A 25,146-nucleotide genomic window follows, 5' to 3' on the forward strand; every position below is an offset into this window, starting at 1 on the left:
TTATATCTTGATTTCCTCATGTTCTTACTTGCGGGGGTGGGAAGTAACAACAATGTTGATCCGGTCTAAAATGAAAAGGTGCCTATGTACTTGCGCTTTGTTGAAGTATTCATCCACAATAATAAGTGGTGTTTGCTTGTCCCTAGGCTATGCCATTCTCTAGGTATAAGAGATGGTGTGGGGCATCTGCAACATCCGACAATTTATGCTTTGGGATTTGTGCAGTAAGACACACATAGGTGCACAGATAGGTATTACTGATTAATATAATTTCCTCATAATGCTGGTTCTAAACTGGAAAGTAACGTTTGATTGCTTTTACTTTTCTCTCTCTGAAAAGCGCCATGGACAACTTTGTTTCCTTGTTTATGCTGTTCTCAAGCCTGAGCAACGGTGTCATTGTATAGAGTATGATTACAAAAAGAACAGGAGTACTTGTGGCACCTTAGAGACTAACAAATTTATTTCAGCATGAGCTTTCGTGAGCTACAGCTCGCTTCTTCGGATGCACTGTATGATTACAGTGTCCCTCTGCAATTTGCATGCACAGTATAAAAACAATTCCCTGACTTCCATAATATGTAACAGATTATTTTTTCAGACGTTTTTCAAATAACTTCCACAACTTTGTGTACACACCATGCTGCTTTACAACATCTATGCCCACTTAAAACTATCACTATTTTTATGTTTGTGAATGTTCTTGAACATTTAATAGAATAGTACTCAAATATAAAAGAACAGGTATATCATTTGTTTACCTTTAAAAAAAGTCAGTTATAGTATAGATATAATTACCTCAGTATTTGTAGCATTGCATATGCTTCCCTACTTTCTCATATACACAGGATACCTCAGAGATGTACTAAGAAACATTATTTAATTGGTTTAATTATCTAAGACAATTTGGAAGTGTAAGGGTGACTGCTGTAGTGGAAAAAAACAACTAAGTAAACTTCTGAAAACAGAAAAGCATTCTGGAATCTAGGAAGGTATTTGGACAAAGTAATCAGTAATGTTGTGATACTTGTACCTGTAGCACTAGAGCTGCATATGGTTCTAACAGAGCCCAGGGATCTAATTATAGCTCTTCTTTCTCTGCCTAGCTTCATGCAAAGTTAATAGAGTGCCAGTCAGAGGAATAGTCTTTATATGTCAGAGAGTGCCAAACAGTTGGATTAGATCACTGTCATGTAGCCAGGAAGGGGAAACAAAGAAAAACACTCTGTTCCCTCTGAGAAGGAGGGATGTAGACAAGAGAGTCAACAGTCATAAAATGATGACAAATAATCATTCATTTGACACAGCTGATTGTTTTATCTTTATTCTTCTAATTAAACAAGACAAAAAAGTCTATTTCATTAAGCAAAAATGAAAGGTAGAAGTAATTCAGCTTCTCAAAACAACATTATTATTAACTGGGCTAACAAACTAAGCAATATTTTAGTAGCTTTTTGTGAAAAATGTTAAACTATGAACAGAATTATGAACACTTCCATATTTTAGTATAGCAAACACTTTTGTCGTACTCTTTATTTATTCACTTAACTGATGGATTTAGATCAGTTATTACAGGCAAGGCTAGTAGCATTGGCTATTATTAAGGCGGCTGAACACTTCCCGTTGTTAGATCCTGTTTTCACTTGCTTACAAAACGTTACCCATTAGATCTGAAATTTTCCATGAGGATCTCTGCCTCAGTCTTAATTATTTTGGAAAATTTCAGACTAAAGAGTTGAGCCATTTTTGATAATGAAGCTAGGGAAAATACATTCTGCTCATACTACATTTGCGAACTTTTTTTTTTCTCTTAGAAACTTCTATGCAGAAGCAGAGTTGTGAAATTAGTCAGGGGATGGCCTTTGTGTCAAGGATGTGACTTTTTCTGATCCCCCTGAAAATCTGCCCAAGTTATAAACCTCTGAAAGAGTGCAATTTGCACAAACTTAACAAAGATTTGCTAGAGCTTCACAACTAAATTCCCAGAAGATTCCATGAGCACTAAGCGTGCTCCAGTCTGGGGCTGTGAGGAGATTAGCAGAACTGTCTCTCTAATTGTGACTCTGGGTTGCTGCAGCCTGTGCCAGGTCCAGACCCTGGAACAGAGAGCTGGGTAACTCTCTGGCTCTATGCCCCTCCTGCTGACACCTAGGTAGCATGGAAGAGGCACCTGATCTGAATGCAGAGGGAGCAAGAGCTAGACCTGGTGGGAGATTGGGAAGGAGGGGAAGGGGAAGGAATAGATTGGAATAAGGAGTCTGGGGAAGAGTGGGGATTGGGACTGGAGACTGCCAGGGTTAGGATATGAGGGGAAAACTAGGAGTTTACAGTCAGCTGGGTAACGAGAATCTGACTGGGAGCTGGGTGAGAGGAGACTGGGACTAGGAGCCAGTGGATTAGAGGAGGCTGAGACCCAACTAGGAGCCAGGGGAATACTGGCACTGTCTGGGCAAGGAGACTGGAAACACTGAATAGTGAGCACCATTCATCTTGTGCACTGAAAGAGGCAGAGGTCCTGTGGAAAAAGTAGGATATGATCATGTAATTAGACTGTTTGTTTCATACTGCATGCGCACGAGCGGCTGTATTAAGGTTGCATGGATAGCCTTAATTCTGGAAATTCCGAACTTTTGAGTGCTTGAATTTGCAGCCATAATGTTCTTTTAATGTAATTTTTGCTGTGTAATATTTCCCAGTACGTTTAGTGCATAAATCTATTTGATAAGGATTTTAAAATTAAGAATTCAAAATAACCTTTTTTGCACGGTCACAATGACCGTAAAATAATCTTTCCTGAAAATAAGCTTCTTATTGTGTAGTTTCACTGCCACCTTGTGGCAATCACAAATATATACAGTTTTTTTCTTTTTTACTTTGAGGATGACTTTTTTTTTTTTTTTTTTAAAGGAGGCCCGATGTTTGCATACCTACTTTTTTCTTCACAGTTGTGCTCACCGATCAGGTGACTGCACTTGTTAGATTCATAACTAGCCATTTACATGTACAAACAGTTATGCATGCATGCTCAGATATATATATATATATATATACATAAAAAAAAAAATCCAACTGCTACTGGATTGTTTCCCTTACAATTTCTTAGCTGGCTGATTATTTACAATTTCATTATCCACCTCAGTCACTTAAATCTTGTCTACACTATGAAATTTCAGATACTTGCACCAGTTTTAGTAACAATATAAGTATTGTTATAGACCAGCCTCTTGGCTTAGATATTTCAGCCCTTGTCAAAAAACTCGAGTCTATATCAGTGCTTGAACCATTTGCTAATGAAAATGGGTACAGAATTTTTATAGAAGTGCAATGTGTCCATATCGCTAGAAATGGAGAGAGTAGTCCTATCATATGGCCGAACAAATTAAAATAAGTTGAAAACATAACTTTTTGCATCTGTCTACTTTTGACTGAAGTGAAATCATTTCTGTGATCTTTCCAAGAGTGAAGGATAAGGGTCAAAGAGAAAAAGACCTGCAAGTGAACAGCTGAAGTTAGTGTAATATATTTAAGCTACAGAAGAATTGAAGATACCAAATACTGTTTAGCACTTACATTTAAAATATGAGGTTTTGGTTTACTTATAACAACCACTCACCCCACAAACCTCAACTGTTATCTCTGGCATAATTTAATACAGCTCCTCCCAGTTTTCTTATTTTTAAGGACAGATGCCTTAGGCGATCACCTGATATTTGAAAAGCTATTCTATTAGGTAGGTTTTTCAAATCACGTATGAAAATCACTCTCAAGCATCCTTGTTTAAATAAACCCTACGTCAAAATTATTTCCTAAGTGGCATAATCCCAATTCAATTTATCTATATAATGTACTCAGTGCTTCAGAACACTGGGCTGAAATGTTGCTGAATAGTCTCTTCATAATAGTGCCTTTTTACATACCTTTTTACTCTAGTGATTTTGACTATTGCTTGTAGTTTATTTAGTTAGAACACTACAAATGATATCATCTGAATAAGTCACCAAGTCCATATCAAGTTGATGTGCTGTACATGTGAAAAATAGAGGAATTAATTTAAAGGCACATTTTTCAAATAAAGCCCTGGTTCAACATAAGCCTGATCCAAAGCTATGGGAGTCTTCCCATAGACTTCAGTGGGCTTTGGATCAGGCCCAACTGCTTACACATATGTTAACTTTCAGCCTATCCCTGTTCAGCAAAGCACAAATGGTAAACTTGCACTGACTTTAAAGTTTAAAATTAAATGCACGTAGCTAAGTGTTTTGGTCCCCAATCTAGGAAACAATTGAAACATGTACATATACACTTAATGCTGTGAATAGTTCTGTTAAAGTTGAATTTATTCACATGCTTTAAAGTTAAACATACACTTATGTGCTTTGCTGAATCAATGTCAAAAATACTATATAGTATTTTAAAATACAGAACTTCCTATACATTAGATTATTGAAACTGAATATTCATCTGAATTACATTTCCCTTTTGCACTTCACTCAGCTGCAACAGGGCCACCCAGAGGTGGGGGGCAAGTGGGGCAATTTGCCCCGGGCCCTGCAGGGGCCCCCATAGGAGTTTTTCGGGGGCCCTGGAGCGGGGTCCTTCACTCGCTCCAGGGACCTCGGAAAACTCTCGCGGGGCCCTTCTGCTCCAGAACCCGCCGCCAAAGTGCCCTGAAGACCCGCGACGGGGGGTCCTTCTGCCCTGGGACCCGCCGCTGAAGTGCCGAATCCTCTGGGCGGCCCTGTGCAACAGTAAAAACAAATTAGTCATGCATATAGTCAAATCTTTTCTACTAGACGCTTCACGTTCTATTTTTTATGCACTTGACTCTCACGCTATTTTAATAACTGGATTGCAAACGCTACCAGGAATTTTTGCAGGTGGGGGAAGAATGAATCGGTTGGGGTTCTTGGCTCTTTTTAATAATGAAAACATTACTTTGGATGGATTTTGCAAATTTTTTTTTTTTAAACTGGAATTTGATATCTGAACTGTCTGATTAATATACTGTGCTTTCACATTTTCATAAAAACAAATTGAGTCTCTTTCAAATTACTATCCTATAGACTCTTCCTAAGATTCTCAGTCAGATTGCCCCAACATTCAGCATGAGCAGCTGCAGTTTTGTAGTGGAAAAGTCCAAGGAATCGACAGCACGTGTAGTTGTCTGGAGAGAGATAGGAGTACAAAGGAGCTACACAATGGAGAGCACGTTATGTGGCTGCGATCAGGGCAAATATAAGGTAAAGAAACTAGATGAAGGAAAGCCTGTGTGTGGATTGAGTTTACCATTTACATTGATATCACTTTCCAAAACCCAGCTTGTCTCCGTTTTAAAAAGGTGCGTGAACATCCTGCTATAGGGCTTTTTACATTATATTGTGCAAAATAATCTATTTCAATATAATGTAGATTCCTTCATTATTCTTTTGGATCTGCCATTCTAAAAATGTAATGTGTATGTTCTGTTGATTGTCCATATTAAGACTTAATAATCGAGTAAATAAAATTATTTGTGGTTGAAATTTTAAATCTACAAATGAAGAAATTCATGGTTTTTACTGTAACAATTATTTTATCAGTTACCAGTACGTTGAACTGTTTTAATAGAGACTTCTTGGATACATGACCATTAGCCAGCTTTTGCAATGGCGGGAGGGAGCTCTCCTCTTGGTACAATCTGGAGTGATCCACCAGACATTAGGTAATGTCACCTCCAGAATTCTCCCCCATGGCAGCAGGAGGAGGCAGATAAAGCCAAATATTTTCATGCAATTTTAGCAGCTCGCTGTTCAGCAGTGATTAAAAGTAGTTAAATTTGCCTCCTTTCCCGCCTCCTCCCACAACTTGAGGACTTGTCTTTTGAAATTTAATTTTCTTCAAAAGCGTCTCAGCAGTTCTGGATGAGAATCAGGGCCAGCCTGTGTTTCCAGTGCTGCGCAAGCCTATTTCCCTATGCCGTTTTTGCACAGCAGTTACCCAACAACCAACAGTTGAATATTGCTAAAAAGTACAACCAGTAGAAAATAATGGATGACCTGAAGCCTCCTTCATCATCTTTCCCTTGCCACAGTGCCTCAAACATTGCTGCAGGCTGAAGCAGAGAGGCAAGCTGAAGCAGGCTTAGAAAGTAAATGACCTCTGAATGCCAAAAATCCCACACAGTAGCTTCTCCTGTTTGCAAGCAGACCTCAGCCATGTTGAACAGGCGGACCAGAAGGCTGCAAACAAGGAAGACAGTAGACAGTGAGGTATAATTATCCTATTCCAGCACGCCAAACTAGGCTCTCTTGGCCTATTGACAAAGCACACACCTCAGCAGGCTTCTCAGTAGGCCCATATAGAGTACATTAATTCCTACTTCAAGTGTCCCTATGATAGGTTAGTTAAAAAATATTTCCTGACCACCTTCTGTGGTCCTGAGATGGGGATGCTTTTAGGGTTCCTATTGGTAATAGTGCATCCAGGAGTCCCAGACCAAAAATCTTTAGAATACGTTTTAGATAAATAAGGTAAAGTATGAGATGCCAAACTGAAATTTAAGAAAATTAACTTCCAAAGTACCTCAGATCAGTCCTCAGGTAAAAGAGTAGAAATCAAATGGAAAATCTATCCAGTTGAGTCATACTGAGAAATCAGTTATCCAGAAAGGAAAACACCTTCATGCTTATTACAAATCAACCAAGAAGATCAAATGCCTGCACAATAATCTTTTCTTTGGAGTCTGTGCAATGTGAGAGATTTCCATCTTCCTATGAAGGCAAAGAGGACATCTGGGATGCCTGGCCTATAGAAATGCCCACACTCTCATAATGAGAAGGAAATAATGAGATTCATCTGGCAGCTTTAGATCAATTGATAGAACAAGAAAGAGGCAAAAGTCTTCCAAGAAAAAGTACAGAAAGTGTGTTCCTCATCTAACTTGTCTTCTACTGAGAAACTAGTGATGTCAGTGTGACGGGTTGGATCACAGAACCCGCCCTTGGGAGCTGCCACCCAATGTGCCAAGATTACTTCTATCCCTGCCTTCCCTGCCAGCTCGGGGCCTCAGCACCCTGTCTTGCTGAGCCAGACACTCCTGTCTGCTCCAGCAAAGACCCAGGGTCTGAATTGCTTGCACCAAAGCTGCAGGTTTACCTGAAAGCAGCTAACAGAAGTGTTCCTGTCTTTAACACTCAAATGCCCAACTCCCAATGGGGTCTAAACTCAAATAAATCCGTTTTACTCTGTATAAAGCTTATACAGGGTAAACTCCTAAATAGTTCACCCTCTATAGCACCGATAGAGAGAGATGCACAGTTGTTTGCTCCCCCAGGTATTAATACATACTCTGAGTTAATTAATAAGTAAAAATACAGAAAGTCTGAATTTAAGTGGTTCCAAGGAATAACAGACAGAACAAAGTCACCAAGCAAAATGAAATAAAATGTGCAAATCTATATCTAATCAAACTGAATACAGATAATCTCACCCTCAGAGATGCTTCAGTAAGTTTTTCCCTCAGACTGGACACCTTCCAAGCCTGGGCACAATTCTTTCCCCTGGTACAGCTCTTGTTCCAGCTCAGGTGGTAGCTAGGGAATTCTTCATGATGACTCCACCCCTTCTTCTGTTCCACCTCTTTATATATCTTTTGCATAAGGCGGGAATCCTTTGTCCCTCTCTGGGTTCCCACCCCCTCCTTCTCAATGAAAAGACACCAGGTTAAAAATGGATACCAGTTCAGGTGACATGATCACATGACTTCATTGCCCACTTGCCAGCACATACGTATACAGGAAGACTTACAGGTAAAACAGTTATCTGCAGACAATTGTCCTGGTTAATGAGTCGTCAAGATTTCAAACCACCATTAATGGCCCACACTTTGCATAATTACAATAGGCCTTCAGAGTTATATTTCATATTTCTAGTTTCAGATACAAGCGTGGTCCATTTATACAAATAGGATGGTCACACTCAGTAGATTATAAGCTTTGTAATGATACCTTACAAGAGACATTTTGCATGAAGCATACTCCAGTTGCAATATATTCACTCATTAGCATATTTTTATAAAACCATATAGACTGCAATGTCACAGTCAGGATTTCAGATGAATGAAGTAGTGGTAGAAACATATAGAAAATTCTCCAAATGTATCCCAATGTATTCTCCAAATGTATCAGTGCTGAAAAAGGAAATTATCTTCCTAAAAAGAGGAAAGATCTTGACAGCTCAGACCAAAAGGCAGAAACATTCCCTCAAATATCTGAAAAGTATGATCTTCCTCCTCTCATAACTTTAGAAGCATCACCAAATTCAAATGTGAGTATCTATCAAAGCTTAAAGAGGCGCATTCAAAAATTCTACCCTGTGTTGAGGGAAAAGATGGAGTATCCTTGCCAGGGATGATGCAGAAGTAGACTCCTTGGTAAAGAAGATGGGTATCCCATCACAATATGAATTTTTACTCTGAAACCTCACTGATAGGAAGGTGGAATCCTCAGTCAGGAAGGAAGTCAAGTCCATTTTATTTGAAGCTTTCTTATCTGAAGTTGAAATAATTCTTGAGAGAAGTGTATCTGGAGACAACCTTGTTTTAGCTGATTCAGTGAATTCTCTGCAGTGTGTAGCTAGATCCACGGTCACAGATATTGCTAGAGTTATCTGGGCATGGAAAATGAATGCCCAGGCAAAGCAACTAATGACCATGTCTGAATGCTCTGGATGAAAGCTATTCAAAGAGCCACTGTGTAAGATGGTTATTTAAGCAATAGCAAGAGGGAAAACTACCTGCCTTCAGTAACTTCAAGACATTCTAAAAAGGTAATTTAATCTGAATTACAGACACTACTCCTTTTCATACTGGCAAATACAATTGACAGATCATAAACACTCTCTCAGGAATATGGCTTCACTATTATTGGTATAAAATTCTTAAGGTCTGGGAGTCATGATACAAACTCAGAAAATGGAAGGCTTTTAAAGAAGAGGCAAAGATTCTTTGAACAATAGAAGTACTTCTATATGAATGGCACCCAAGTTAAGCTCTTGAAGATGCTCGTATCTTACATCAACCTATTCTGACTAAGGTTCTGAGAACAGTGGGGGTGGGAGGGAGAGCACATGACCTAGAAATACTATCTGACTGCTCCAGGAGCCCCTTGTTTTCCAGTATTTGACATGGCAATGGAACCCCCGGTGAACATACCATTATAGAAAGACTCTTCTCTGCCAAAGGCAATCCTCTTCCTGGCCCCTGGTATCTTGAAACCAGTTGCTTGAAATCTGAGTGCCAACAACAAAGTAAAAAGGGTTATTCATCCAAAGCAGTCTCCACCTTAGTTATAGCAAAGAAAAATTCATCCAGCACATTAAATACCACATTTGAAAGAAAAAAATATACATTTATAAAGAATGGAATACAGTGTAAGACTTCATCTAGCCCAAATTCTACACGTCCAAAATTACCTCCAAACAGCTGAGCCTGGGTTTGAAAAGAAACTCGATAATGATTATAAGCAGGGCTTTGGAGCTCCAGCTCGAGGCAAAAACCTGCAGCTCCACTGCTCCGGAGTCGATCCGCGCTCCAGCTCCAGCTCCGGGCTCTACTCCAAAGCCCTGATTGTAAGAATTATATGTAATAGCAATTGCAAAAATTCAAAAGATCAGATTGCAGAACAGACATTTATTTCCCTGCATCCTTAACTAAACTAAACTGTGTTTCACATGGATGCTGATGGATCGAAGTAATCTTTGCTGACTGAAGCAGACTTTTGAGTCCATCACTTCCTAGAAATCAAGAGTATTCACTGTAGCAATAACTTTGGACTGAAAAATTTCAGAGTTTAGCAACTGTGCAATACTGCTCTATGAAAGAGTTAAATATTATAGTTTTTATTCATTCTTATTCATGAATTATTAAAATGAATTATTTATTCATTCATTCTTGGTAAGAAATAATTTTGTAAATTAGTTTTTAAACAAATTGGTGTATTTAACTGAATTTTATACACCCGGAATATACTCATTTTTTTTCATTCTGACAGAACTTCCTGAAGAAATTTTTTATATTAAAATTTAAATACTGTAAATTCAGTTTCTGTGAAAAATGACTTAATATTCAACTGTTCTTCCTTTCCACTAATGAATTACAAAAGACTGATAAACTGTGATTTAGGAATCTATGATCTCTCTTCAGTGCAACATGTGTAACCCCCATTTGCATTGATGGGAATTAAGCTCCGGCACAGAGAGCAGAATATACTTCTGAGATACTGAAGTCTTCTAGAAATGACCGTTCTATCTAAGATGAAAATTTACCTTTTAGTTTTGTAAATTCCTGCTTTCTAAGCATTTATATAAAAATTCTTGTCTGCATTTCACAGCTAATTTGGAGCAAAGAATACTGGAATGTGGTTATAAGCTAATAGAGTATATCTGTCTTTTATTTCATGCATAGGGGTTACAGATAGGGACACGAGAACTGGAAGAGATGGGAGCCAAATTCTGTGTTGGCTTACTGCGTTTGAAAAGACTGACCTCTCCACTGGAATTCAATCTGCCTTCTAGCCTCCTTGACATTGAAAATGAGTTGATTGAATCAAGCTGTAAAGTAACAAGGTAAAAGAAATGCATTTGTCTTTCCAAAGAAATAAATTATCCAGACAGTGTCTAAAACATTAAAAAATCAGGTAAAAGCTTACACAAATGAAGGTTTTAAAAATGTTTAGAATGTCTTATTGTCACAAGTGTCATGTACATTATTAAATGTTGAAAGGTTTTATTATTTCACATTGTAAAAAATAGGTTTAACTGATGACTACATTTGAAGCAAACTGGAATATCAGAAAGCTTATTGAACAAAAAAACAAATTGGTAATTATGAGCCAGATTTGTTGGTGTAAACTTGTACAGCTCCATTGACTTCTGTGCCAGTTTACCCCAGTGGAGGATTTGGTTCCCTAAGTCTAATCCACCTTGGGACTGTATGCTTCAATCGTTGTTTATTATCAATAAGAGGTCTGTGTGGAAGTGTTAATGGATAAAACCCAGGAATGTTTCTACAGTTCAGTGGAGGTGCTATAATTGATATTTTATTGAAGTGAATTAGCATAAGGGAAGTGAACTTCACAATTCTGCTGTTTTGTGTTTTGACACTAGACAATTCCATCTAAGGTTGGGTTGCCAGAATGGTATTAGTGGCTTACATTGAGCTGGTTTCTCTTTGCAAGAGAGAGACACACACTTACTTTCAGTTTTAAACAAAAATATTGCAGAGTACAGCAAAAATGTGGCAAAAACCTATAGAAAGTAGATCTGTGCCTCTCCCTCACAATGATTTTTCCCCCTGTCCCTGGTATTGGGACAGTCACTAGAAGAATCTTGTTGGATATATTTCAATAAGAGGCTTGCAGTTTTCTGTAAGCAAACTGTCATAGTAACAGCCTTTGTGCCTGACAATCTCTGTAGGGGGAAGGTGCAGATCTTCCATCCCTTAATTAGGGCACACAGGTGAAATGCTATTCTGACTTTGCTAACAGTCTTAGCAAATGCCCATTGAGTATGCTCATTATAAATAAAGAGTAGCTTTTAAATTCTTCCTTCCTCCCATCCCCAATTGTAGCATGGATTACTAGAGACAAACTAGTTTTGGAGGTTGTCTAATAAATTTGTTAAGAAAAGTCTGGAGTTTGATTAGATTCATTTCTTTTTATTTGAAAATGTCTGTCTTCCCCTCCTCTTATCTTCCCATAATTCAGAAACCACTAAATGGAGTTTCCTCAAACTTTCTATTCTCAGCTTCAGCTCTGAGGAAAATATTTTGGAAAGCTTTATCCCAAACAATACTTTTTTTCATGAAAAGAGATTATAATAGAAATATATTAACATTAATTACAGCTTTCACAAAAGCTGTAATTGCTACTTACCTAGTGGTTTTTATTCAGGGGTCTCAAAGTGGTTTACAGTTTAAATCCTGCAATATCCCTTTGAGCTAGGGACATATTTTATAATTACAACCATTTTACAGATGGGTAAACTGAAACATAGGGGTTAAGTGATGTTTTACCCACAGTTGCACAGGAAATCCGTGGAAGAGGTTTTCATATGGAAGCGGGGCTGGCTCTGACTTTTTTGCCGCCCCAAGCAAAAAAACCTGCAGGCCGACCGGAGCAGCGAATGGCGAGAGGGGAAACAAACAAACCTGCGGGCCGGCCGGAGCAGCGAAGGGGAAAACAAACAAACAAAACCTGCGGGGCGGACAGAGCACGGGTGCAGGGGAACTCCCGGCCCTGCAGATGTGCCCCGGGCAGTGGGGGGGAGAGAGAGAAGTGGGGCGGCCAGGGCTTCCTTCAGCAGCGCGCTCACCGCGCCACCTGCCAGGAGGGCTCCGCGCTGCTCCGGTCGGCGGGCAGGGAAGGACGCGGGCTGCCCTGCCGGGCTTGCTACAAACCTGGCACTGCTCCCAGCACGGTGCTCCCCTCCTCTGCGCTGCTGCCCCCTACAGGGCGGCTGGAGCAGTGAAGCAAAAAGAAAAAAACCTGCGGGGGCGGCCGAAGCGATTGGCCGGAATGGTGCCCCTTGGAATCTGCCGTCCCAAGCACGAGCTTGCTTGGCTGGTGCCTGGAGCCGGCCCTGTATGGAAGTATGTGTGGCGTTTAGTTCATGTATTGTAAAACTTCTGTTGTTTTACTCTGTTTTAAAAATGTAGTTTTGTTTGAATATAATCAGTACTTACACAATCCTAAAGTAACAATAACCTTATAACCAGTTTAAATCATTGACGTGTAAATGATGTCACTTTGAGTAACCGTTAATAAATGTGTGAAGAAAAAGCATTTATGAGTAGTCTGGTACTCTAGAGCTTTGAGGTGCATTTTCCTTCGTGAAATATTCTCTGCAGATCCCTCTTATAGGAGTTTGTATGCTATACCTCACCATCAATGGAATTATTTAAAGCAATAAACTATTAGGAGTTATGTGTATGGATCATGGGTTAAAAAATACTTTTCCCCATTAATGGTCTTTCTCCACCTGCTAAGCAAAAGCAGTCACAAAATATTGCTTTTCATCCCTTGTTTTGATTGATGCCTTTTTAAAAAATAAATAGTAAGTTATATAATGGCTATTAATAGTTTTGTAGTAATTTTCAATGTTTTTAGTTCGTCTAAGGTTTCAGTTCTATTCAAAGTATCAGAATGGTGCATCTCAAAGTGCTTGGGCTTTAAAAAAATGCTTTTTGCAATAGTTGCAGGGTTATCTCTGACTAGACATGTTAGACACCTGAGGTGAAGGCAATGATTTCAAGAGGGATAGTCTTTCTCAATTTTTTATCAGTTTACTATTACCAAACTGCTAACTGAAGATTTCATTTGTTTGCTAAATTTACAGTGGAATCTGAAGCTAGTTATATGAAGGAACAAAGGAGGCAAACTTAAAAGCGACTGTTATTCTCTGATTATATTGCCTCTCCGATTCAAACAGACCCTCCCTTCTCTTATCTGGATAAGTTTATGGAGGGGATGGTATGATAGGATAACGGGTTTAGTCAATAGGTCAATAACGTGCCACACTGGTAATTAGTACAAAGGGTCAATGTTGGAATATTGTTAGCCTTTTCCAGAGGGTCTGGCTGGAGAGTCTTGCCCACATGCTCGGGGTTCAGCTGATCGCCATATTTGGGGTCGGGAAGGAATTTTCCTCCAGGGTAGATTGGCAGTGGCCCTGGAGGTTTTTCGCCTTCCTCCGAAGCATGGGGCAGGGGTCGCTTGCTGGTGGATTATCTGCTACTTGAAGTCTTTAAATCATGATTTGGAGCATTCAACAGCAGAGTCAAGGGAGAGAATTAGTTCAGGAGTGGGTGGATCGGCTTATGTGGCCTGCATCTTGCAGGAGGTCAGACTGGATGATCATAGTGGTCCCTTCTGATCTTGAATTCTATGATTCGGAGAATTTATGTACTTTGCTGAGGTAAAGAGGGACTGAAGACAGGTAGTGGAAGGACAGGCTTTTCTTAACTGTGATTTGAAGTGGTCAGACCAATGGTCAGTTTGTGCATGCCACTTACCTGTTCATGGCCTTAAACAGTTCCACGGATCATAAGATACATGATATTCTACAGTATGACTCTGCAGAAGCAATGTAAAACCTTCCTCTTAGCTCGCTCAAAGTGGTTACAGTTTGAGGTGGATGAGACCAAGGATGTCAGGTCATTGACAACAAGGAGAGATTAGGAAAAGAAAAGAAGGATTATTGGGGGGAAATATTTGGAAGGAGAAGAGAGGTGATAGGTCCCCAGGGAATGGGAGACTAATATTCTAGGGGCCAGCTTGATAGAAGGCATAAAGTAGAGAGAGTAAACAATAAGGAGTGTCAGGTGACAGGAGCAGAAGATGGCATTATCAGTGCCATTGTGAATAGACTGGAGAAGGGAGAGATGTAAAAGAGCAGGTCAGGAAGAATGCTATATTAGCAAGGTGATAGAGTACCAAGTTGTGGGTGAGGGTTTTAGCAGTGGGAACAGTGAAGAGGAAGGGTGGACTTGGTGGACTTCATTAAAAAGACTTAGCAGAAGATAAAGGGAGAAACCAAAGGCTATTACATAGAAGTTTCAAGCGTGAGAGGCAGGAGGGATAGCAAAGCTGTCTAGAGTGGTAGAGAAGGGAGGTAGAAAAGAGTGATAAGGAGAAAAGGGGTGTTCAGTTTCAGGGAGAGTGAATTTGATGATGTACTGCAATGTCCAAAAAAAGATGTCGGAGAAACATTTGGAGATGACAGACTAGACGGGGGGAAAGCAATAGATTTGGTTTGGGACTCATCTGCAGTGATATCTCTTACATAACTACTTAGGACTGACAAAAACTGGTGATTTGCTAGGAGTGGACATCAAATTGAGATGAAGTAGAACTGTGCTCCAGTGTCCCCAACAGTACTGAATAGTCTATTAAAACAGGAGATTGCCTAATATAATTTTTTGCACAGGATTCACTATAGTTGGTATCTGAACCAATGGGAGTGTATGTGCTGACCAAGAGTGAGTGTAGAGGGAACACAAGAGAACAAAGGCAATGTGCTCCACTGAATAATTCTGCCATATCTATTTAAATATTAAATTTATAGACTTTCTCTTTATACAGTATTGTTTGTATAGTGGCCACCACGACGTGGCCTTGATTTCAGTTGGGATCCCTAGGCATGACCATAATATTAACAGTAATAGCAGTGTCCAAAAAGACAGAAACACAAAAAGGGAAGAGAATAAGGATCAAATAAAGAAATAGTCAGCAAAGTGAGAAGCCACAGAAGTTCAGTGTCTTCCTGGCTAGTGCACAATGCTTTTTCTGTGCCATCAAGATCTCTTGCAGGCTGGTGAAGAGGGAGGGAATTCACCCTTGTGATGGAAACCGCCTGCCCTCCCCAACCTCCCTTTGGGGATCAAGCCAGTGGAGGACTGCATGTTATTGTCAACAAAATACAGTTCTTGTTTGTTTAAACAATTTAAACTTAATAAGATTTTAAATTTACAGAAACAATATAAATCATGTCTTCCATCATGTTTGCTTAATTGCGTAACACAGAGAAAGGGTTAGGACACAATTGCATGACCTGAAGAATAGAGTTAATTGCAGCTACAAAACACATTAGAACAGTAGGTCAATGGAAAGGTCATTTAGTCTTCATCCATGTAAACCCACAGAGTGGCAAATGATATTTACAATCTGTCAGTTTCTAGTTATTGTACAGTTACATCATTAAAACTACCATAAATACAACCTGTTAGAAGTTTGAGGTTTACTTTCCTTTGAACAGAGTGCATTTAAATCAGGAGATAATTAAAGAAAGATAAACCTCTTCAATAAAATGAAACAGTAATGTTTTTATGTTTGGGATGTCTTTATTTATTCTACTTAATTTTAAGTGTTCACTCTATTTATAACTGACATAATTTCTACAGAAAACATCTTGTAAGATTTTCAGGAGATTAAAAGTGCAATTGAGTGTGTTGGCTGTAACCTCTAAAACATCTGAAATGATTCTTTGCATATGTTTTCACTGCATGTTAACCATGGGGTAAAAAATTGCAAGGTTAGTTAACCTGTGATAGTCTAATTTATGAGTATGTGACCCCATGTACTGTACTGTCACTTCCTCCACCTTATTCCTGAGAGCATTCTGCACCAAAAAAATAAAAATTCTGCACACAGTATTTTAAAATTCTGTAAAATTCTGCACATTTTATTTGTCAAATAAATGTGGAGGCTCCAGCATGGCATTGGGGAGCACAGGCCACTGATTGCGCAGAGGTGGGAGATCACTGTGCAGCTTCCCCCGGGACATGGACTCAGCGGTGAAGCTGCACCCAACCCTGACACAGCGCAAGGACCTGGCCTGCCCCAGAAATACCCTAGAGCCCTGCCCCTCTGTCCCAGGTGCGGGCAGGCAGGCTTAGCAAGGCAGGATCCAAGTGTGGAGGGGCTTAATGGGGGGTATCCAGGTATGGGTTGAAAAGGGTTCTGTGTGCGGCAATCTGGGTGTGCGAGGCTCAGTGGGGGATCCGCGTGCGCAGTGGATCGAGATGCACAGGGGCTTGTTGCGGGGTTCTTGGTGCCATGGTAATGGGACTCTACAAGGGGGTCCAGATGAAGGTGGTTGGGGCTTAGCAAAAGGGGTGTCTGGGTGTGTGGGGGTGGGATAGAGCTCGGCAGGGGGTCTGGGTGTGGAGGACTCAGTGGTGGGGTCCAGATGCTGGGGGAGTGGAACTCAGTGGGGTGGGGATCCAGATGCAGCTGGTTGGGGCTTGGTATGGTGAGGGTGCGGGTGGCTTGTCAGGGTGGTCCAGGTGCAGGGGAAATGGGGCTCATCAGAGAGGTTCTGAGTGCAGGGGGGGTGAAGCTTGGCAGGAGGGTCTGGGTATGAGGGGGGTCTGTAATTACAGGGGTTGGGCAGATGAGGGATCAACTCCCTGTAGAGTGATCCCTCCCCCTGCAGCTGAGGAGCTGGCACAGGGTAAGAGCCCTAGTCCTGCCTCCTGCCCCACAGTGATTTAGCTCTCTACCAGCTGCGTTGGGCACCCGAAACATACTGCTGGGGGGCGGGGGTTACATGACTACTCTTGTGGCTTCCTTTTGCTTTCCAATCAGAAAGGCATTTTTCTGCGGGAAAGCAAAGAAATCTGTGGGGGACATCAATTCTGTGCAGAATTCCCCAAGTAGTACCACCTGCACTGGCTCTGTATCTGACTGTGACAAGCAACACAGTTATCTGGGTGCATATTCCAAAGTGTATAGCAACACAACTCTGTTGCTCTACACTTGCACTCGCAGGGTGTTATGGGGCAATTTGTTTGCTCACTCCAGGAGTTGTGGGAGGCGGTTTAACTGAGAGAACACACATGCTTTGTTTTAGATATAGCAAATACTAATCAGAAGAGGAACTGAAATGAACTAAAATGATATAGAAAAGCATGAGTCAAATGAAAGCAGCCATTAATTACAAAATAACTATTCTCAAGATATGCATGGTAAGAAAAGTGGAGAAAGGAAAGTTCTTTTAAAACCTTGCATTTTTCTATCTTCATTTAGCTTTAAATGACAAAAAGGCATAGCCAACTAATTGACTATACTTGTGGTTCAATATTAAGAATGTTCAAGAGACTAAATAACCAAACTCAGCCAGATTTATTGGCTAAAGATAAAGCAATACAGTACAGGAAAGAGTGTTAATCCATTGCCAGTCCTTCACAGGAGGCAGTCTCGCAATAGGTTTGATTCACCTTACACAGAAGATGTGCTTCCCAAAAGCCCTCTTAAACTCGACATTTTATAGATGGCTGTTTACAAGTTACGGAACGCTGTTCACCATGCTTAAAGTTTAATTGGCCAGATTGTGCCAGTTTTGTCTTTGGTGCCTCCCTGTACTTTCTGATCTTTTGTTTTGAATATTAAATTCCAAATGCTAAAAGGCATGAAGATACTCCCTAACAGAGAACATTCATACATTTATATTATTCATACGTACACGACGTTGCACCTTAAGACTAGTCCATCTAGTTTTTGGCAGGTGTTGTATTTGCTTAAGCTATTCTTGTCCCTGGGCATCGTAGGATGTATGCCTTAGCTTAGGAGTGCAAGAATAATCACAGTACAGTTTAGCATGATTACCCACCCCCCCCCACATGCATTATAATGCAATGGGCATAATACATATTAATGCAGTGTGTGTGTGTGTGTAACCTACATACATTGGCTAACAACCTTCAAACTAGGCTAACAAGGTGTTAAATGGTTCGCAGCTTAGGGTCTGCCTTGTAACACAGGGTACGTCTACACTACGGGATTATTCCGATTTTACATAAACCGGTTTAGTAAAACAGATTGTATAAAATCGAGTGCACGCGGCCACACTAAGCACAATAATTCGGTGGTGTGCGTCCACGGTCCGAGGCTAGCATCGATTTCTGGAGCGTTGCACTGTGGGTAGCTATTCCGTAGCTATCCGATAGGTCCTGCAGTCTCCCCCGCCACTTGGAATTCTGGGTTGAGATCCCAGTGCCTGATGCGGCAAAAATCATTGTCGCGGGTGGTTCTGGGTAAATGTTGTCAGTCACTCCTTCCTTTGGGAAAGCAACGGCAGACAATCATTTCGCGCCCTTTTTCCCTGGATTGCCCTGGCAGACGCCATAGCATGGCAACCATGGAGCCTGTTTTGCCTTTTGTCACTGTCACTGTATGTGTACTAGATGCCGCTGACAGAGGCGATTCTGCAGCGCTACACAGCAGCGCTGCAGAGGGGGGGTAAATTGACAAGCTATGCCCTGAACCACCCCGGACAATGTGTTTGACCCTACAGGCATTGGGAGCTCAGCCAAGAATGCAAATGCTTTTCGGAGACTGCAGGAACTGTGGGATAGCTTGAGTCCTCAGTCCCCCTCCCTCCCTCCCTCCATGAGCGTCCATTTGATTCTTTGGCTTTCCGTTACGCTTGTCACGCAGCAGTGTGTTGAGTCCCTGCTGTGGCCTCTGTCTGGAGATTTTTTAAAAATGGTTTGGAATTTCATCTTCTGTAACAAAGCTCTGATAGAATAGATTTGTCTGCCCATACAGCGATCACATCCGTACGGTTCATGCTGGAGCTCTTTTTGGATTTGGGACTGCATCGCCACCCGTGCTGATCAGAGCTCCACGCTGGGCAAACAGGAAATGATATTCAAAAGTTTGCGGGTCTTTTCCTGTCTACCTGGCCACTGCATCTGAGTTCAGATTGCTGTCCAGAGCGGTCACAGTGGTGCACTGTGGGATACTGCCCGGAGGCTAATACCGTCGATTTGCGGCCACACTAACCCTAATCTGATATGGTAATACCGATATTAGCGCTACTCCTCTCGTTGGGGAGGAGTACAGAAACCGGTTTAAAGAGCCCTTTATATCGATATAATGGGCCTCTTAGTGTGGACGGGTGCGGCGTTAAATCGGTTTAACGCTCCTAAAATCGGTTTAAACGCGTAGTGTAGACCAGGCCACAGGGTGAGGTGTTGTCTCCCTGTATGGCACTGATAGAGGTGTATGGATGACTGAATGCAGTTAAGTCTGCTGTAAAGAAAAAAAACCTATGTGATACAATGACACTGAGGTCAGCTGAGGCACTCAAGCTAACATCCTGATTTAAATGAAAAGTGGTTTAGGCCTTTTTAGTGAAGGGAGCTCGACTCTGGAACTTGCTTCCCCCGCTGCTGTTTCAGAGGCTAAATTTGTTGATCTTCAGGTCACTCTGCAAAACTCCTCTCTTTTCACAGGTTTTTTGGGGAAAAACTGAGTGGGTTCTTATAGTGTGGAGAGAGTCCTGATTTGAGAGGATTTGATATTTTGTACATTGGTTATAATATGTTTAATATTTTATAGGGTTGTCAAGCAATTAAAAAAATGAATCGCTATTCATTGTGCTGTTAAACAATAATAGAATACCATTTATTTAAATATTTTTGGATGTTTTCTACATTTTCAAATAAATATATTTCAATTACAACACAGAATACAGAGTGTACAATGCTCACTTTATATTTATTTTTGATTACAAGTATTTGTAGTGTAAAAAACAAAAGAAATAGTATTTTTCAATTCATGTAATACAAGTACTGTAGTGCAGTCTCTTTATCATGAAAGTTGAACTTACAAATGTAGAATTATGTACAAAAATAACTGCATTCAAAAATAAAACATAAAACTTCAGAGCCTACAAGTCCACTCAATTCTACTTCAGCCAATCACTCAGACAAAGAAGTTTGGTTAAAATTTGCAGGAGATACTGCAACCCGCTTCTTGTTTACAGTATCACCTGAAAGTGAAAACAGGCGTTCATATGGCACTGTTGTAGCCTTACGTGCCAGATGTGAATATTTAGCGCATGTCCCTTCATGCTTCAACCACCATTCCAGAGGACATGTGTCCATGCTGATGATGATGGGTTCTGCTCGATAATGATCCAAAGTAGAGCAGACCAACTGTCATAAACAGATAGTTAAGGGTTAAAGTCTGTTTTACCTGTAAAGGGTTAACATGCAGTACCTGGTGACCACCTGATCAAAGGACCAATCAGAGACGAGATAATTTCAAATCTCTGTGGAGGGAAGCCTTTGTCTGGGTTCTTTGTTAGAACTCTTTTTGAATCTAAGAGAGACAGTCATGTCTCCAAGTTCTCCTGGAGTAGTTTCTACTAATTAATAGTGAGTATTAATTAGAAAGGCGAATTAGTCTTATGATTTGATTTCTATATTTGCAATTGTGTGTTTGCTAAAGGAAATGCTTTATTCCTGTTTGCTGATATTGCTTTTTACTGAGAAAGGGGGAGGGGGGATTCTCTCCAGAACTTAGCAAGGTTATACCCTATGAGTGGCCAGCTTGGACTCATAGAGATTCTGTATTTTCTTTTTAGTCTTTAATAAACTCTTTTCTATTAAGGACTTGTTTGGTCTTTCCTTGGGTGGATTCTCAGGGAAAGAGAAGGGGGAGGTATCCCTCTGTAGTTAGATCCCGGTATCTCTCCTAGGAAAAGGGAGGGGGGAGGAAGCAGGGGGAATGGTTTATTTCTCCTGGGTGTAAGAACTCCATGGATTTGGGGCTCTTGGAATCCCCTAGGATTTTGGGGAAGGACTGTGTCTCAATCCACATTCCCTGATTGAGTGGTGGCAGCTTACTAGATCTAAACTAGGATTTTAGTTTAGAGGGAAACCAAGTCGGGTCCCCATCTTTGAACCCACAAGCTCAAAGTGGGGGTGAGATCCCAGGACACCAACGCATGTTCATTTTCATCATCTGAGTCAGATGCCACCAGCAGAAGGATGATTTTCTTTTTTGGTGGTTCAGGTTCTGTAGTTTCCATATCCGAATGTTGTTCTTTTAAGTCTTCTGCAAGCATGCTCCACACCTCATCCCTCTCAGATTTTGGACAGCACTTCAGATTTTTAAACCTTGGGTCGAGTGCTGTAGCTATTTTTAGAAATCTCACATTGGTACCTTCTTTGCACTTTGTCAAATCTGCTGTGAAAGAGTTCTTAAAACGAAGATGTGCTAGTTCATCATCTGAGACGAAATATATGGCAGAATGCAGGTAAAACAGAACAGGGGAGACACAATTCTCCCCCAAAGAATTCAGTCACAAATGTAATTAACACATTATTTTTTTTAACGAGCATCAGTATGGAATCATGTCCTCTGGAATGGTGGCCAAAGAATGAAGGGGCATACAAATGTTTAGTATATCAGACATGTAAATACCTTGCAACACCACCTACAAAAGTGCCATGCGAATTCCTTTTCTCACTTTCAGGTGACATTATAAACAAGAAGTGGGCAGCAGTATCTCCTGCAAATTTTAACCAAACTTCTTTGTTTTAGTGATTGGCTGAAGTAGGATTGATTGGACTTGTAGGCTCGAAAGTTTTATGTTTTATTTTTGAGTGCAGTTATTTTTTTGTACATAATTCTACACTTGTAAGTTCACATTCATGATAGAGATTGCACTATAGTACTTTGTATTAGATGAATTGAAAAATACTATTTATTTTGTTTTTACAGTCCAAATATTTGTAATAAAAATAAAGTGAGCACTTACACTTTGTATTCTATGTTGTAATTGAAATCAATATATTTGAAAATGTAGAAAACATCCAAAATATTTATTAAATTTCAATTGGTAGTCTATTGTTTAACAGTGCAATTAATCACGATTAATTTTTTTTAGTTAATTGCGTGAGTTAACTGCGATTAATCAATAGCCCTAATATTTTATACTTGTTCCAAGAGTTCCAGGTGGATGTATTTTTAAATAAATCTAAATAGAGAACTTCAGGGATATGCAAAGCTTCACTTATGGCCTATGCTTTTGGTATAGAATGTATGGAACAAATGGTCAGAGCTGATTGTTGGCGGAAGGATGCATATGTATATGGACTAGAACCTCAGCTGATGTAAATAGGTGTAGCTCCATTAACTTCAATGAAGCTATATTGATTTACATCAGTTGCGGATATGGCACATAAAAGCTTGAAATAAATGTCATAGTTGCTCAAAACAGGTAGATCCATCCCTGTGACAGAGCTTTAGGATCTGATTTTTAAAAGTAAGCAGGAGTTCTGAACCACAAAGCAGTTCTAAGTGAAAACACTGGGTAAAATTCTGTGACCAGTGTTATGCAGAAGGACAAACTAGATGGTTTTAATGGTCTCTTTCTGTTCTTAAAATTATATATTTGCTGAAACCTACTTTTCTATATTAAATGATGCAGTTGTCTGTCCCACCCCCCAGGTTTTAGTCAATAATATTCTTAAACTTTTGTCCCTAAATGTTAAAAAATCACTACTGACTTTGCCTAAGTTTTGGGATGCCTGATTTTCAGAAAGGGTCCTGACTTCAGAATGTGCTGTGTACTAGCCTTCTGCAAATTAAACTCCTTTAAGGTGTCTCAGGTTGTGCCCCCAAAATCACTAGTTACTCTTGAAAATTTAAATTAAAAAAATCAGATATTACCAGAACTGTCAAAAATTCTCTATTCTCTATTTTCTTTTATCCCAGAACAAGTTTTCACAGCCAAATTATTCCTTGAAACTCTTTTCAATGGAGATATTGATTGTTTTAACCATATTGGTACTATTAGATACCATAACTGTTTCCAAATGTTACTACCTGTTACAGGTTCCTCATTGTATGGGTACCAGTCTGTTGTGCATATGGTCCCAATTTCAGAGTCCCACATGCTTCCAAGCCAACTGCATCTGAGTAGAGTGTATTCACTGTTTCTAGCTCAAGGTCTACAGGCCACACTCTCAGGATCAGACATTGTCTATTACCTTTCTTTGGGATGTGGGGAACCACCATCCAGCTGCCCTAGACCCCCCAAATCAGTGTCTATGACCTACTGAGTCCCTCTCCAGTTGCTGCTTACACATGGACCCTCAGAGCTTCATTTAGGCTGTGGGCACTCCAGCCTTCTAGTTTAATTCCTTCTGGGACACATTGCAGGTGGAGCAAGGAACACAGACTTAGCAAAGGAATGTCTTAACCACAGAAACTTTACTTTTAAAACACTCAGTGGTTACAGATCTTTGAAAACAAACAAAAGTCTTGTCAGATCTCACCCCTTCTGGTGAATCTGTGGTTTGTCAGTGTGTTTTGTTAGGATAGTCCCTCCTGCATATTCTCCTTACATATGGCAATTGTCAGCCCCCACCTAACTAGAGCAGCTTCCTACTCTCAAATAGACATCTCTCTGCCATGTGCTCCACTGGAAAACGCCACTCCAGCCTTCAATCATACATACCTCACCCCCTGGGAACCCTCAGTAGGAAGTCTGTTGCCTGTCAACTGTTGGCCCTCTTCCATGGAACTGATTGCCTCAGACTGTGGTCTGGATTACTTCTCAGTAATAAGAGACAAGGACCTGAAGAAGAGCTCTGGGTAAGCTTGAAAGCTTAAACAGAAGTTGGTCCAGTAAAATATTACCTCACCCACCTTGTCTCTCTAATATCCTGGGCCCAACATGGTGGCAACAACAGCACTGCAAACAGTTCTCCATGATAGTCCATTACACCTTGTTGAAGCACTTTTCCTGGGCTCGACATGTTTTTACTCTCAGCAAATTCATCATACAAAATGAAGTTTATATTTTGAAATTGACGTATCCTACTCTGTGCCACATGTATTTGGCAAAGGGAGCCTTAGAGAAATCATTTAATTATCTTGAGCATGTACAGTAGGCCTAAGTAATATTCCAAAGAATTTTTGTCTGGAAATGAACTCTAAAGGAATTTTTGGTAGTGTGTAAATTACAAACTGCATAATAAATTTCCCTTCACAGTTGCATCACTTTGATCTCAAATTCATTAGCAACAAACTTTGATTAAAATATTTCTAGTAGAGTTTGATAGATAAGAGGATAAAGCTCTTTGTGGGATTGCATTTTGAATCAAATTTGTGGCTGTAAGTGATATAGCTTTTGTGGTTCCAGATTAATCCCAATGGTGCACACTAGAAAACAACCACATATAATTCAACATAATTTGTATTGATTGCATTTATTGTTTAAGATTCTATCTGAGACATCACTGAGTTTGCATTTTATCTTAGCCCTAGAGGAGGTTGACTTCCCAGGTCACAACTAATAAAGTTATTTGTTTGGCTTCATTAAGAGATTGTGGACCAGGTTTCCTAGTCATCTAAGGTTACACGGAGCTAAGCGGCTTTAAAATCAGCCAGAAATAGACATTAGAGACTTTCTCTTGAATATGGGAATGCTTTGTTTCCTCCTACACTAGCTTCACCTGACAAACACACCCACAACTGGTGTAAGTAGAAAGGATGGGGCAAGACATGGGCATTTGAAAGGTGGAATTGAGTAGGAAGGGGGATGGTAGAGTATAGCTGCTTCCATAACACCTTACCGCTTCAGTTCTCAAAAAAATTACACTTCTGTAATGTGTTCATGGAGGAGAATAGAAATTGAATTATAGTTCTTGACACTATTTCTTGTCTATTTTTTTTTTGTTTTACTATTTGACTAATCAAAATGACTCTAGAGGTCCTCATTGATCATCAGTTAACAGGACTTAGAACTAATTTTGGTGAAGTATTAAAAGGTACTTGTTATCTTGATTGAGTGATAGTGCCAAACATTATT

At 40.2% G+C, this 25,146-nt stretch overlaps 1 protein-coding gene across 8 annotated transcripts in view; it reads left to right on the forward strand.

The window, feature by feature from the left end:
* AGTPBP1 (ATP/GTP binding carboxypeptidase 1) overlaps positions 1 to 25,146 on the forward strand; it is a 127,351-nt gene that overhangs the window by 81,581 nt on the left and 20,624 nt on the right. For all 8 annotated transcript variants that reach the window (XM_039543046.1, XM_039543045.1, XM_039543047.1 and 5 more), the window contains 2 exons: positions 5,064 to 5,240; positions 10,442 to 10,602. In XM_039543046.1, coding sequence (XP_039398980.1) covers positions 5,064 to 5,240; positions 10,442 to 10,602 — 338 coding nt within the window. The remainder of the gene's footprint in view (positions 1 to 5,063; positions 5,241 to 10,441; positions 10,603 to 25,146) is intronic.

The sequence above is a fragment of the Mauremys reevesii genome, linkage group 6 (assembly GCF_016161935.1).
Source record: "Mauremys reevesii isolate NIE-2019 linkage group 6, ASM1616193v1, whole genome shotgun sequence".
Classification (NCBI taxonomy): Eukaryota; Metazoa; Chordata; order Testudines; family Geoemydidae; genus Mauremys; species Mauremys reevesii.